Source organism: Odocoileus virginianus, chromosome 20, assembly GCF_023699985.2.
Source record: "Odocoileus virginianus isolate 20LAN1187 ecotype Illinois chromosome 20, Ovbor_1.2, whole genome shotgun sequence".
NCBI classification, from domain to species: domain Eukaryota; kingdom Metazoa; phylum Chordata; class Mammalia; order Artiodactyla; family Cervidae; genus Odocoileus; species Odocoileus virginianus.
This window is the reverse complement of record NC_069693.1, coordinates 38,015,966-38,031,537: the sequence shown is the minus strand read 5'-3', so window position 1 is coordinate 38,031,537 and position 15,572 is coordinate 38,015,966. Positions and strand designations below refer to the sequence as shown.

The window sequence follows — 15,572 nt, the reverse complement described above, 5'->3', positions numbered from 1 at the left end:
ATGGATAAATGAGGAATTTGGGTTTAAAATTTACACACTACTATATATAACATAGGTAACCAGCAAGGACCTATTGTATAACACTGGGAACTATAGTCAATATCTTTGTAATAACCTATAGTAGAAGAGAATGTTTAAAAAAAGATATATATATATATATAAAACTGGTTCACTTTGCCGTACACCTGAAACTAACACAACATTGTAAGTCATGTATATTTCAATAAAAATTTTAAAAACAAATTTGTATAAAAGTAAAAACTAAAAAAAAAATTCGTTTCTGACATTTTAAAATTTGGCGTTTTCACATTAGAAAAAGAACAGAGTTCTTGTTCACTTTGAAAATTCATGAATCTGGCTCCACCGAAGCAGCGATTCTGAATGGCAGAGTCGCCTGGGGCTGAGGCCGAGTAGCGACTGTCTTTTCAGACAAAGCATGTGCTGTCTTCAGGTACCTTGCTGAACTTCCCCATGTCGCCTCTCTGGTCCTTGTCAGCATTTGAATTCACAGCCCCTGCTTCCGACTCTGGGAGCCTGGGTGCCATGCTTTAGAGTCGCCTAGAGAGACCCAGCATTCCTCCCGGTCCTGGGGCCACAGGTGTGGTCATCCCAGGAGCTCGTGTGTACCTGGTCGCTCCGTCGTTCCAGCTCTTTGCGACCCCAGGGACTGCAGCCCATCAGGCCCCTCTGTCCATGGGGATTCTCCAGGCCAGAGTGCTGGAGTGGGTGGCCATGCCCTCCTCCAGAGGATCTTCCCAACCCAGGGATCGAACCCAGGGCTCCCGCATGGTGGGCGGATTCTTTACCTTCTGAGCCCCCAGGGAAGCCCTAGGAGCTCATCAAGTGTGCATTTGGTTATATCCCCAGTAGAGTAGCTGTCATTCTGGGTCCAGGAGGCAGAGAGAGGATCCTTTTCCTGACTAATGCTAGACACATTATTGTGGATCCTTTCCAGTGGACATACTGTTTCCTGTCTGATCTGTAAGGTCTGTACTTTTATTTATTTTTTCTGGCTGCACCACACAGCATGCAGGATCTTAGTTCCCCGACCAGGGATTGAACCCATGCCCACTGCACTGGACATGCACATTCCTCACCTCTGGACCGGCCAGTGAAGTCTCTCCTGTCTTACCTGTTTGTATCAGTTAGGATGTTTGATTGTAAGCAACAGAAACCGATTCCAGTGAATTTGAACAAAGTGGGACTTTATTGAAAGGATGTTAGATAGCTGAAGTTGTCCAAAGAAACTCTAGAGTTTGAGAGAACAGACTTATGGACACGGGGTGGGGAGGGAACAGAGTGTGGGATGAATGGAGAGAGTAGCATGGAAACATATACACCACTGTATATAAAATGGCCAGTGGGAATTCGCTGCACGACTCAGGGAACTCAAGCCGGGGCTCTGTAACGACTTAGGGGGCGGGATGGGGAGGGAGGTGGGAGGGGGGTTCAAGGGGGAGGCTACTTATGTATACCCATGGCTGATTCTTCTTGATATTTGGTAGAAACCAATAAAATATTGTAAAGCAACTATCCTTCAATTAAAACGAAATAAATTTAATTATGTATATGAAAAAAAAGAAAGTGATCTGGACTCAAATTTCAGGAAGCCAGGAATACTTTGAGGACCATGGGTAGTAGGAACTGTGGAAATATAGATAAATTGCTACTACTACATTTTGCAACCCCCCGCCTTCTTTGTCATTCTTAAGTGTCTAAAGTCCTGGAAAAGAGAATTAGGTTGGCCTGGCCCACATCCTTGATGGGGGAGAGCAGAACACTGTGGTTGACAGTCCCGCTAAGATTACGTACAATAAAAGACTTCCCCCATGAGGAGAGCTGGGTGCTGTTACAGGAAAGGGGGCTGGATGTGGATGGAGGGCAATGAAAACTGCAAGTGTTTGTCACATCCCTTCTCACCGTTGTCTTGAAGATATTAAGCATACAGTGTAAAATGTTATAGAGGATGGAGGAAGGGGTATGTCAAGATCCATGAGAATCAGATGTTGAGTGTGCTCTTCACGTCAGTGAAGGTGTGGACATCAGTTAAATAAGGAATTGCTGTTTAGTCGCTAAGTCGTGGTTGACTCTTTTGCAATACCATGGATGGTAGCCTGCCAGTCTCCTCTGTCCATGGGATTTTTCAGGCAAGAGTACTGGAGTGGGTTGCCATTTCCTACTCCAAAATAAGGAACACACCAAGTGATTAGAACAGAGAAAGTTGCAGTTTTATTCCCTTTAGCAATTGTTTTGGTTATAACATCTCCAAAGAAGCCCCTCCCCCACCTTTCTATGAAGAACAACATTTATAAATCCTAAAGATTTCTACTCCAGTTGTTAATATATGAAGGTAAATGCATGTGAAGAAAAGTTCTGTGATTAGAACTTGAAAGGCATTTGTTCACTCGGATTTCAAGTACCAGTAGAATACTTCCCATTGTTTTCTTAATTGTTTTTCTAGTGTCACAGACATTTGCATGTTCTTAAACATGTATAAAACATGTATAAAAAGAGCCTACAGAGGTGAGTTGTAAAGTTGGAATGACAATTTCAAATTTGAGTTTCGATGTAACGTTAGTTATTAGAGTGAGCCAGGTGTGATGCGCTTGCTTTTCAACTACTTAAAAAAGCAGCATCTGAATTTCTAGTGTTTTTGTACTAACCTGTGAGCCTAAATTTTTTTTTTTTAAGTACCATAGCCATAACCATGGAATAGCAGATTCTTCCCCAAATCATGTGTCTACCATGCATACGAATCCCTGTCTCTACTATTTGAAGCAGGTAGTGGATTTTCAAGCCTGGAAAGATATCCATAGAGATATACTCTTCTTTGATTCTTGTGCTCTTAGTGTTCCTTTCTTCGTAAGCTCTTGATTTGCAGCAAGCAAGGAAAATGGAGTGAACCAAAAAAAAAAAAAAAAAAATTCCTGGCATGGCTGGAAATAGAAATTAATGATTCAAATAAGAAAGGCAGTGCAGTAAGCCTCAGCTGGGTGGCAGGAAACAGAGGGAAAGTCAGAGACTGTTCTTTTTTAAGAGGCCAACAAACAACACAGAGTGAAGTGTACGTGAAAATAATTTCTAATAGTAGCTCGTGGTCGGCAGTTGCCAGGGAAAAAAAAATCATTGGTGCACTGAGAAAATTAGAGTGAGAACGCACAGCATCTTGACGTGTTACTTAAGGCAACGGAGCTTTAGAGTTTACCTTATGTGCCGTGTACATTGATTAAGTACAAAATATATGCTGGCCATTTTTGACCATCATTTACTGTATTGATTTGTTAGCAGGGGAACTGTAATAAAAAAGCCATTGATTTACTGTCCTTATTTGCTTATGGGCTTTTTTTCATGATTAATTTTTCACTTTCACTTTCTCTTTTTGGGATCGTTTCTTCTAGACAAGCGCTGTGCTTCGTGAAGTTAGAAGAGAGGGGGTCCCCATGGAGCAAAAGAATGAGATGTTGACGTCCATCCTCGCTGCGATCACCACTCGCCAGAACCTGAGGAGAGAGTGGCATGCCAGGTTTGTTCTATTACGAAATGGAATTTGTTGTCTCTGGAAAATGAGGGCTCTCTTTGGGGAAGCCCTTCCTGACGGCTGGCCCCATCCCTCTCAGTGGAGGGGCTATGAAAAAAAAGAAGCGAGTTACAGATGCTTTCAGCCAAAGTTTTCTTTCCTGCCCATGGTACCTGCATTAATTGCAGTGATCCATGATGTCATCTGTATGCATATATGATTTATCCTCGAGTGTAGCGTTTAGCATAAATGTTTACATCTTGAGCATAACGTAATCTAAGTACCTGATGCTGAAGAACCCTTTTAATTAACTGTCTAAAAGTCAACACTGCTGTTTAGCTGGGGCAGGTGTCTAGGAAATTCACACAGTGTTCTTACATCACGCGGGAGGCAGATTGCTTGCACTTAGTCTATGCAGCAACCCCGTTTTCAGAACTGACCAAATAGAAATGACTTTGGCCTCAGCCTCGTTTCTGTGCACTTGGATTTAACTATGGTTAGACCGCTGTGGCTGGTAAAAAGTGTCTATAGGTCATCAGTTTTTACAGAATGGATTCTTGCATGCTAAGTACCATGTTATCCTGCTTTTCTTTGAAAAATGCTTTGCTGGTAGAAGCCTTGAATCAGTTCCTTCAAATGTTAAAATTATCCTTTAGACGTGTAATGTGTATTGTTGAATTACCATCAGTCTCTGAGCAAGAGGAGAGGAGTCAGGAAAATTATGCTGGATTCTGCGTCCAAGTCTTATTCGATGCTTAAAAATTCTGTGTGCCTGGGAGTGAAGAACATTTATTGATAGCCATAATATTCTCCAAATGAGTTCATGCTACAGAATTTATAATAATTAATGGCTTTACTAGTAACAATTATCATAAAAATAGATTTGCTTTAGCAAAGCTGAAGATGAGCATTTTCCAAAAAAGGAGACAGTGAAGAGTATGAACTATCCATTATGATTCGGTATCAGAAAGCTGCTTTTTCACATATGTGTATTGTTTCTGAATTTAGACTTGCGTTGAAACCATCATTTTAAAATTCCCAGTCACATTTTCCCCTTATCCCCTTTTTGTAGTGTGGTCGGGGAGAATGACAGTTTCTCAGCTACAGTCATGAAATGATTTTCAGTCGATGTTTCAATAATTAATTAAAATGTTTCTTTCTATTACAATTTAAACATGTATATTCACTAAAGTATGCATATTTTATTAAATAGTAGAATATCCATGAGGGTACATCTAAGAGATTGCTCTCTCTCTTTGACCTTTTATATCTTTTCTGCTGGTGATTTTTTTTTTTTTTTTGGCTGTGCTGTGAGGGTTGTGGGATCCTAGTTCCCAGACTCAGGATCAAACCTGGGCCCTCAGCAGTGAAAGCATGGAGTCTTAAGCACTTCACTGCCAGGGAATTCCCCTGGTGATTCTTATTAAATACAAAAGGAAAGGAAGGAACTTCCCTGGCAGGCTAGTGGTTAAGACTTTTCATTCCAATGCAGGGGATATAGGTTCGACCCCTGGTCAGGAGGCTAAGATCCCACATGCCTCGTGGCTAGAAAGTCAAAACATAAAATAGAAGCCATATTGTAACAGATACAATAAAGACTTTAAAATGGCCCACATAAAAAAAAAAATCTAAAAAAATATATTAAAAGAAGAAAGAAAGACAGCGGAAGATAGAAGGAAGGATGGGCTGGAGGGAAGGGGAGAGAGAGAGAAAGAAGGAAAGAAAAGGAAGGAAAGAAGTCCCCTGTAAATCCTCTCCCATCCCTGCAACCCCTCCGCAGACAGCACAGCTAGAAGAAATGTTGAGAACAAGAACGGACGGCCTCTGTTGAAAGCATTCGGTTTGTTAACAATAATTTCCTAATACACCAACGCATCAGACGGCATGGCCAAAAGTGGCCTGTTTTTAAAAGGAGTCTGGTTGCTGCATTTCTGGCCCTTAACTACTAACAGTTTAATCAGGAGTTGGAGCCAGGGCTGAAGTTGATGTAGTCTAGCATCTGAAACAAAACTTGTCGAGTTTCCTTTGTGGCAGGGGAGGAGACAAGAAAGAGCTTAGCCGCTGACACTCTGCAGACCTCCTTAAAACCAAACACCTGAAAGAAAATTTCAAGAGGGCAGTGTCTTGAGAGCTCAGAAGTGTCCTCAGAGTATTCAATAACCGTAATCCTTCCCCCACCAACCCCCGACCCCCACCCCTCTACCAGCCCCATTTGATGTTTCCCATCCCATTGATGTACCTAAAAGACTCGTCCATGCGGTCTGTATAAACAGACGGTTGCCATCCACCTTTCTTTTCCTCATCAAAGCTTCCCCTGGCTGTCTGGAACTGGGCATCGCCTGGAGTGGCCGTCAGGCGTGCGGTGGTGAAAGTTACAAAACACCCTCTCTGGCATTAACCCAGAGTGGTCTGGGTTTCAGAGGTGGGCCTCTTGTGTACTTGGAACTACACGAGGAAAAATGTACTCTGACAGATAATAATTAGTGCTTGCCAAAGGCCAATCAATGGGTTACAGTATTTTACTTTTCACACCAGCTATCAGGGGATCCGTGAGATTTAGATAATAGAAATTTTTTTTTTTCCTCCGAAAGTTAAATACAGATGACTCTAATTACCTGATACTGCACCTTAGAGAATGCACTAGAAAGAGTAAGAGTACGACTTGGAGAAATTTAGGTCACTGAGACTCCGCAGCTGGTGCTAGCTTTAGTGGAAGTCTTGTTGTAATAAAGGCTTTGGTAGGTTCGTTTATGTGAACGGTATTAGGGAGGCTGTCTTCTGTGCAACTCGTAACTTGGTTTTCAAACATTTGTCTGTCTCTGCAAGGGCCAGGAGCCGAGCCATTGTTTGGGATGCACTGAAGTCTCTTAAACTGAAAGCATATGTTCCCTGTAATTTGGCTTTTGGAGGAAAGTGTCAATTCTGCGTGACTCGGGGTAACTGAGTTTGTCACAGTGTCACACGACCCTGGGATTCTCGAGGCATATCTGAGTCCTGTGGGTTTCCTTCCCCAAGCCCGGTAATCCCATAAACAACCCTCTCCAAATAGGCTTATTAGGGCTGTCTATTCACTTCCCTGGAGTTGAAAGATCCCAAGTACATCGGGAGAAGCCGTGTGAATGCAGGGTAAGTGTTAACAGAAGTGGTACCGAGTTTCTGAAGATTTGGCTTTGTTTATACAGTCCACTCCGCCTGATGGACAGCTTGTTATAGCTTTTAAAGAACTGGCCAAGCCCTCTGGTCTGACCCCTTCTCGACCTCTGCATCCCGAAGGTCAGTGTGCAGCTAATAAACTCTACTGTAGGAAAAGGCAGAAAAAGAGCAGCTGCAAGGGCTGGGTGTCCCGGGATCGGCTGCTCAGGGGTCACTCTCTGATAATGAAAACGATTACCAAATTATATGGAAGTTTAACCGCGGCAGTGAGTGAGAGGAGGGTGGAGCCCAGCGTATTCGGTTTGATAAATGAACTGTGAAGAGGCCCATCTGGTCCTCAACATCTTTTCTCCCCCTCTTTCCCTACCAAGGGGAAACATTTTAAAATAACAGCAGTACATATAGACTCAATGACCCATGCAAGGAGCTGGAATGGATTAAGATTTAATGGTGACAGTGGAAGAAATTATCATTTGAAAAGTGCCCTAAAGAAAAGGTACAGTTCCAAGTCCAGGCCCGAATTGTTTTTCTAAATAAGAAGGAAAAAAAAAAAAATCAGTGCCTTTGTTTATTTTACACAAATCCCTGACGTCTTGCCTAGATCACTGAAAAATCTGAGGGCGTGTTTGTTATGGAATAATTATTTGTAGTCAGTTTAAGGAAAGGAATGGGCTTCCTTTGCCTTGAACATGTCAGAATGTGAAGCAAATTATTATTTTTCCTGCTTGCATGCTTAGTCGAGAGAACGTAACTAAGTCAAGCTTAGCAAGAATGCTTTACCAAAAAATTGCAATCCATTTCAGCAACTGGCCACTGAACGTTGTACATTCTTTTTTTTTTTTTAGATTCTAAATATACATGTGACTCTTGCACAGTTTTACTCCTACACTTGGCAGTTTTCCTGTAAAAATAAGAAAGTGCCTAGTGTTAATTGAGTAGATATGTGTATTCCTTTCTTTATCCCTTTTTCAAAGAAACATCATAACAATGCTGATTAGAGCCAACAATGGGTCAGTCTCAAGCTATATGTTCCTTTACTTGTGAATTAAGAAGAGTAATCTGTCTAAGGGGTTTCCTGTATGGCTCAGCAGGTGAAGAATCCACCTTCAATGTGGGAGACACAGGAGATGCAGGTTCTATCCTTAGGTCGGGAAGATCCCCTGGAGAGGGAAATGGCAACGCACTCCAGTATGCTTACCTGAAAAGTCTTGCAGACAGAGGAGCCTGGTGGGCTACAGCCCATAGGGTCGCAGAGTCAGACGTGACTGAGCGACTAAGCAAGCAATCTGTCTAAAACTCTGTCAGCTTCCTCTGGGCTCTAATTGTCCTGGTTTCTGACCAGCGACATTGGCGTTCGCAAATCTCTGTGCTCTTCTTCAGAGGCACATCCTACACTTCTACTTTCTGAAAGATGGTGATTTTATTCAATGAGCATTTTAGAAAATGCATTTTAAAAATTTATTCTTTGGCTGCTTTGGGTCATAGTTATGACACAAGGGATCTTCCTTGCATCACGCTGGATTCTTTGTTGCAGTGTGGCTCAGTAGTTGGCGATGTGCTGGCTTAGTTGCTCTGTAGCATGTGGGATCTTAATTCCCCCACCAGGGATCGAACCCACATCCCCTGCATTGCAAGGTGGATGCTTAATGCCTGGACCACCAGGAAAGTCCTGAGCATTTTTGTGTATTTTGTATGCCTATTCGATATAAAATACTGTGTGAAGTGCTGTGCTTGAGATAAATTCTTAATGTGTGCTCAGCAGACAACTTATCTGGGGATGAGAACTGAGCAAATTCCTAGAAAGAGGCTGTGGAAAGCAGTGCAAAAGAAAGTAGTAGAGCTGTTGTGACCACAAGAGTGGCCCTTTGCGCTAACCCTCCCTGGAAAGTATTTAATTGTAGATGTCTCTGAAATCTAACATTGCCATGCTGTTGAAAACTCCTTAATTGAACACTGTTGCCTGCATCATACAAGCCACACCCAGACAATGCTTATGTTTAAAATAGAAATAAAAATCTACTAAACATTACTCAAAGTTACCATATTTTTCATCTGAGATTTTGACTTGACTATGTATATCCACAGGGATTTGCAGTGAGCAGAAATCTCATTGGGTTGGGTGAAGGATAACTCAGGGAGATGAAGTACACTTCCAGAATGAAGTGTGCTTTTTAACTTTAAAGCATTCTCCTTTAAATTTTTGCTCGGCAAGGTGCAAATATAAAAAATAAGATGAAAGCCAGGCCATTCGGGGGTTTTTAAAATTGAGATATAATTCATGTAACATAAAATGAATCATTTGAAAATATACAGTTAAGTGACTTTTTTTTTTTTTTAAGAATATACACAAGATTGTACAACCATCACCATTATTCAATTTCAGAGCATTTCCATTACCCCCAAATGAAACCCTGAAACTGTGAACAACCACTCTCAAGTTTCCCTTCTCCCTTCAGTCCCTGACAACCACTTTCTGTCTCATCTACTTTCTGTCTCTATAGATTTGCCGATTCTGAACATTTCATACGAATGGAATCACGCAATATGTGACCTTTTGTATTTGACATCTTTCATTTAGCATAATGATTTCAAGGTTCATCCCCATTGTATCAGTTCTTTGCTCCTTTTTATTGCCAAAAAATCTTGCACTGTATGCATAGACCATGTTGTGTTGATCTGTTCATTGGTTGATGGACATCTGGGTTGTTTCCAACTTTTTGGCTCTAACAAATAGTGCTGCTGTGTACATTCATGTACAAGTTTTTGAGTGGCACGTTTTCAGCTCCTCTGAGTATAAACCTAAGCCTGGGGTGGGTGGGTCATATAACAACTCCATGTTTAACTTCTTGAGGAACTGCCAAGCTCTTTTCTTCAACTGCTCCACCATTTTACATTCCCACCAGTAGTACATAAAGGTTTCGATTTTTCTACAATCTTGCCAACTCTTGTTTTTTTCCTTTTTTTGGATTATATTATAGACATCCTAGTGTTATCTCCTTGTGGTTTTGATTTGCATTTCACTGATGACTAATGATGTTGAGTATCTTTTCATGTGCTTGTTTAAGACCACTTTTTTTTTTAATTAGGAGATTTTAAAACATGACAGACTTAAGGACTTATTCTTTAAGTGGTAAAGAGGTCATGAGCCTGTTTAGGGTATATGGCTTGTAGGATGGATAGAGCTCCAAACGAAGCTGGTATGAGTGTGCCCAGTCCTTTATTTATTTGCATGTGGCCCATGTGTGTATTTATTTCTTTCTGATTCTCCCCTACATTCCGCTTCTACCATTCTCCTAGATTTCTTTCATTATAGAATCTCTGAGCATTGCATACTGGATGGGAATGTAGCCCAGTCCAATGGAAAGTCTGTTCACTTAAGCTCCACCTGCTTCTAGGCTCAAACAGGGCTTACTATACTTCCCTAGCAGACAATTTCAGTTGGGTCCAAGGAGCCTTAAAGTGGTATAGAGAAACGTTTTTTTTTTTCTTTTTTATAGCCAATATTTTTTGGCAATTAAAAAAGAATGAACAACTGATACATGCTACAATGGGGATGAACCTTGAAATCATGGTTTTTTTGTTTATGGTAGTTTCTTAGAAAAACTTTTAGAACTGCTTCTTTCCAGTTAAAAGTAACTTTGTAGAGCTAGTTGTCTTTTTTTTTTTTTTTTGATGTGCACCATTTTTAAAGCTTTTATAGAATTTGTTACAGTATTGCTCTGTATTATGCTCTGGTTTTTTGGCCAAGAGGCATGTGGAATCTTGGCTCCCATACCAGGGATCGAACTCACACCCCCTGCACTGGAAGGTGAAGTCTTAGCCACTGGACCACCAGGGAAGTCCCCCTAGATGTCTATGTGTACATGTCTTTCCCACATTGGGCTTTGGCTTCTCAAAAAACTGCCAAGTTACCATCTTTTTCTGGACAAGTAAAACACCCAGACATCTATTATTGAGACGTTACCATCCTGTTACCTTCCACAGCCCCAACCATCACCACTTACCTCCAGGATGGATCCACTTTGGATAGGCTCCAAAATCGAGTTGTTATAACCCAGATCTTGTAATGAACAGCGTTTACTTTCCTAAGCCAATCAGCTTCAGAATTCTGACATGGATGCGACACATAAAACATTTTGTGTGGATCAATTTTGGTTGTCAGGCTCACACAGTTTTCTCATCTGATCTCTCTTTTTGTCTGCTGGCAGGCCCGAATTCTACTCAAGCCTGACAGGTTGCCCCCGTCCAGTTTTGCAGTTATAAGTTATTTTCTGAGTGCTTATTCTATACAGGTAATTGTGCTCTATGCTGTGGGAAATGGAGCAGATGCATTAAAAAGAAAGATGCATTAAAAAGAGGGAACAAAGGAAGTCCCTCCTTCATAATTTTGAGGAGGAATGAGCATTTGAGATATTGGCCTATTGCTTTGAGTTTATAGTCATCTAATCCTACCAAGGATGGAAACCTGGAAACTGGGTATAAGGGGAGATCTCTAATAGGCGCTGAGTCTCTGGTATTTAACTCCCAACCCAACACCTCTGACCCTTGCACTCTGGGCACAGACTGACTTGGGTTCTCGAGGAAGAACCCAGGAGTGAACAGCATGGAACTGAGCCGGGACCAGTACAAACAGACATGGTCTCCCTGAGCCAGCCGTTCCTGAGTCCCTGTCCTTCCCGAAAGTGAAGTTGAATGAATGAAGAAAGGAAGCACGGGGGGAGGGGAAGGGCCTCCCCGGGGCATTTCTCTGAGTAAGGGGTCGGTTTCAGGCCAGGAGGGCAAAACAGGCTGAGTATGGCTTCAAGTCCATATTTGAAAGGGCAGCTGATCTTTGCTGGTTACCTGCTGATATCCAGATGGGCTTTGATGGTATCAGCACAGTGATGAGCTCAGGCTTGGCAACGAGGCATTGGGGCCAAATTTGTCTTCAGTACTAGCGTGGTCACAGAAAGTGGACTCACCAGCCTTGAGGTTGGGCTATGTAATGATGATGTTGCTCAGTCGTGAAGTCGTGTCTGACTCTTTGCAACCCCATGGACTGCAGCCCACCAGGCTCCTCTGTCCATGGGATTTCCCAGGCAAAAATACTGGAGTGGGTTGCCGTTTCCTTCTCCAGGGGATCTTCCAGACCCAGGGATCAAGCCTGTGTCTTCTGCGTTGGCAGGCAGGTTCTTTACAGCCTGAGCCCCCAGGGAGGCCCATGGGATGATGAGGCTGCTGTCCTGTGAGACAACATGTGATGAGTCATCTGACCATGTCAGTCGAATGGTCAGGTTAGTTGGGAACCAGAAGTTGTGGCATCTCCAGTTCAGTGGCTGCCCCCTGCAATGAGCTAAATGTGTGTGTAGCGTTGGGGTAGCGGAGCAGGGAGGCACTGGCCGACTAGTTGTCATCCATGTCATTTTTTTTAATGCGTCTGCCCCATCTCCTTTAATAATTGCAGTCGCCACTTTCTGCTGCCCTTAGCAGAAGAATGTCCTTTGTGTCTCTGAACCAGATTACTCCATAAAATCGGATAACTCCATAAAACCTCCTCATAAATGTGTAGGAAATGAAACATTGTATAAATTTAGAGCACAGAGTCTAGAGATAAAGTTACCTTTCTTCCAAGATACAGCAACTTATCTTAAGGAGGCAAGTGTTATTAATGTTATTACCATTGTTACTGTCATGATTTGAACAGTTTTATGGGGGACAATTGACTTTTGCACATCTTATTTGTAAAATCAACACATAGGCTTCAGTATGGGCCCTGTTCCTGGCAGTTTTCTGAGTGGTAGCTGGCTGTTTCTTAGAGGCAGTGCTTCTTCAGTTTTTTGAGAAAACATGGGTTCATTCATTGATTTATTCATTAAATACTTATCAAGCACCAGCTATTTATCAGGCACTGTTCCAGGTGTTAGAAACAGCAGTGAACAAAACTGATAAGTATTTTTCTCTCGTGGAGCTTCTATTCAAGTGGAATGACCAATAAAAAGTGTTTTCCTGAGTAGAACTCTGAGCACATCTTTAAAAAAATAATGTGTGGTGACTTCCCCGGCTGTCCAATGGTTAAGACGTCGCCTTCCAATTCAGGGAATGCAGATTTGATCCCTGGTTGGGGAGCTAAAACCCCACATGCCTTGTGGCCAACCCCCCCCCCCAAAAAAAATTAGCATAGAAGCAATTATTTTAACAAATAACATAAATTTGTTAAATTTATGGAATTTAACAAATTCCATAAAGACTTTATAAATGGTCCACTTCAAAAAAACTCTTTAAAAAAATGTGCACAGTTGCCGTGTCCTACCTATTCAGCATACAGCAAAAGCAAAATATAGTCATTCAGTTGAAACAGAGATAAAATTTCCTCTTCTCATGTTCATCCTAAGATGATCACTTGTTATCAGACTTGCAGCTCTAGTCCTAGTGGGTCAGATTTGTGACACAGTCAGGGAATGCCCTTGTTCTGACACTCACCATCCTTGGAGTCTACAGCATTAATTTTTTCTTAGATAGTTTGCACCCTAGTTTCCAATGACTTCAACACAAAAGATGTGTCACTTTAAATGTGTTCGCTTTAAAGAGGGCTTAAATTCACATCATGTTGTATTCACAAGTATCTCTTAAGAGTAAACAGTAGAAGCTATACGTATCTCATTGGCGTCGAGGGTGGGGGGAGATTACACGTGACAGTGTGACAATGCAGTCCAGCATTTAATAGATGGTATTTATGATGACTGTGAGTGAGCAGTCAGTCATCACTCACTGATTTAGCAAATATCTGTCACGTGCCTACCTGGTACCAGACACTACTGTATTCCCTGAGGTTATAGGAATGAATAACACTTAACCAGGGGAAATAATAATCTTGTCTAATAATGCAATGCAAAGGGCTTAAGGCTGGATTCTGGAGAAGTCCTTGTCCCAGAGATGAAGGTGGCAGGTTCACTGGAAGTATTCTTGTGTGATTCTCTATATGCCCGGCCTCTGTGAGGACCACTGCCCCATTGAGTAATTGTACAGCCTACACGTGGGTAAGAGCCTCCCGTTTTCAAGTGTGTGTGAGCGAGGGGAGAAAGCTCGATGTGATTATGGGCCAGAGGATAAAATCTGGGCTACCTTGCCTCCAGAGAGGTCTCAGTGTTAAGGGGGGGGGGGGTGGGGAGTGGGAAATTATTTCTTCCAGAGTAAAGTTTATGACTACGGTATAGAGGTTGGGAGCATAGATGCTGAGCAGATGGCCTAGGTTTGAATCTCAGATCTGCTTCTGAAACTCCAGGCAAGTTGCGATGAACTCAACAAGTTACTTAACCCCTTTGAACCTCAGTTTTCTCATTTGTAACTTGCCTGAGGGGATAGTAGAGAACCTATTCCTTAGAAATGTTTGAGGGATTCCTTGGAAAACACCTACAGCAAACACCTGTCACATACTATGTGCTCAATAAAAATTGCCCCTCCTTTTCAAGGACTTCCCTGGCAGTCCAGTGGTTAAGACATTTTGCTTCCACTGCAGAAGGCACCGGTTTGATCCCTGGTTGAGGCTCAAAGATATCCCATGCCGCATGCTGTGGCCAAAAATTAGGAAAAAAAATTCCGCTCCTCTTCAGATCAGAACAAAAAAGTGAAGAGCAGTGCAAGCCAGACTCACTTGAACTGGCCTATCCTTTGCGAGAGTGCCCCCATGTAAAACCAAGCTTCGTGATATGGCTGGATGTTGCTGAATTGGTGAAGGAGGGAATGTTAGCTAGAACTCAACCCGTGTCAGGCCCTGTCTTGAGTAAGGACTGTCACATCAAATTGACAGAGACTTGAATACCAATTTGAATCCTGTCTTTAGCTGGCTTGTAGACTCTGGGCACGTCAGAGACATCGGATCTCAGCAGCTCCGTCTACAAAAGAAGTGGCTTGATTCAGTGACCTCGAAGGCATCTTCCCTCTCTGGCAAGGTGTGACCCTGTGAGCTAGAGCCCAGGGGGCCACTAAAGTTGGGGTAGTTGTCACTCCTGAAGGCTTTTAGCTTTGTACCTCTACTGTCCTTGAAACCTGAAGTTGTCCTAATTTTAGCCAGACGAGCAGCGAACATTTAGTGAGAACTCTCTAAGTGCCAGACAAAGTTTTAAATGCTTTAGGAGGTGAGAAAAGGAAGACAGAAGGATGCAAAGTCATTGCCCAGGGCAGCAGAGCTAATAGTGCATGCATGTCTGCTCACTTGCTTCAGTTGTGTCCGACTCTGTGTGACCGTATGGACTGTCATCTGCCAAGCTCTGTTCATGGGTTTCTCCAGGCAAGAATACTGGAGTGGGCTGCCATGCCCGCCTACAGGGGATCTTCCTGACCCAGGGATGGAACCTGCGTCTCCTGCGTCTCCTACATTGCAGTGAAGATGGAATTTAAGCCAAGACAGCCCGGCTCAGACCTCTGCTGTGTGGCCATAGCCAGAGCTGGAGTAATAAGACTTTCCTCTTTGTCAGCCACTCACATGTTCTCCTAGTACTTGACCTGGGTCTAAGCGTGGAGATAGATGGGCGTGTGTCTGTAAATGTGTATTTCCTCTGGTACCTAAGCACGTTTCATACTTTTTAGTTGTGGGGGGCATCTCTCTCTCTCTCTAAGGAAGTAGTTTCCAGCTCATACTTTATAAATCTCCCTACCTTAAATCCTTGAAAGTAAAGTTATTACATTTATAGCTATGTCATCTCTTCTATACTGGTTACAATCTCTTAGAAGTTGGGAGAGTAGGGGCCCAGATGAGAGCATCAAAGTTTAGCCTCCAAGGATCTGTAAATCCTTTAAGTGGAGTAATTTCAGAGCTGGGTTAGTTAAGGCTGATTTGAGTAGATTTCCTTAGGCTGAACGGGTAGCATTTATCTTCTCTATAATGGGTTAATCACTGCTGTAGAGTATGTTTATATCTAGGAAA

At 42.5% G+C, this 15,572-nt stretch overlaps 1 protein-coding gene across 2 annotated transcripts in view; it reads left to right on the top strand.

Moving 5' to 3' along the window:
* Positions 1–15,572, top strand: part of FTO (FTO alpha-ketoglutarate dependent dioxygenase) — a 417,942-nt gene that overhangs the window by 227,360 nt on the left and 175,010 nt on the right. For both annotated transcript variants that reach the window (XM_020873086.2, XM_070451297.1), the window contains exon 8: positions 3,399–3,523. In XM_020873086.2, the coding sequence (XP_020728745.2) occupies positions 3,399–3,523 (125 nt within the window). The remainder of the gene's footprint in view (positions 1–3,398; positions 3,524–15,572) is intronic.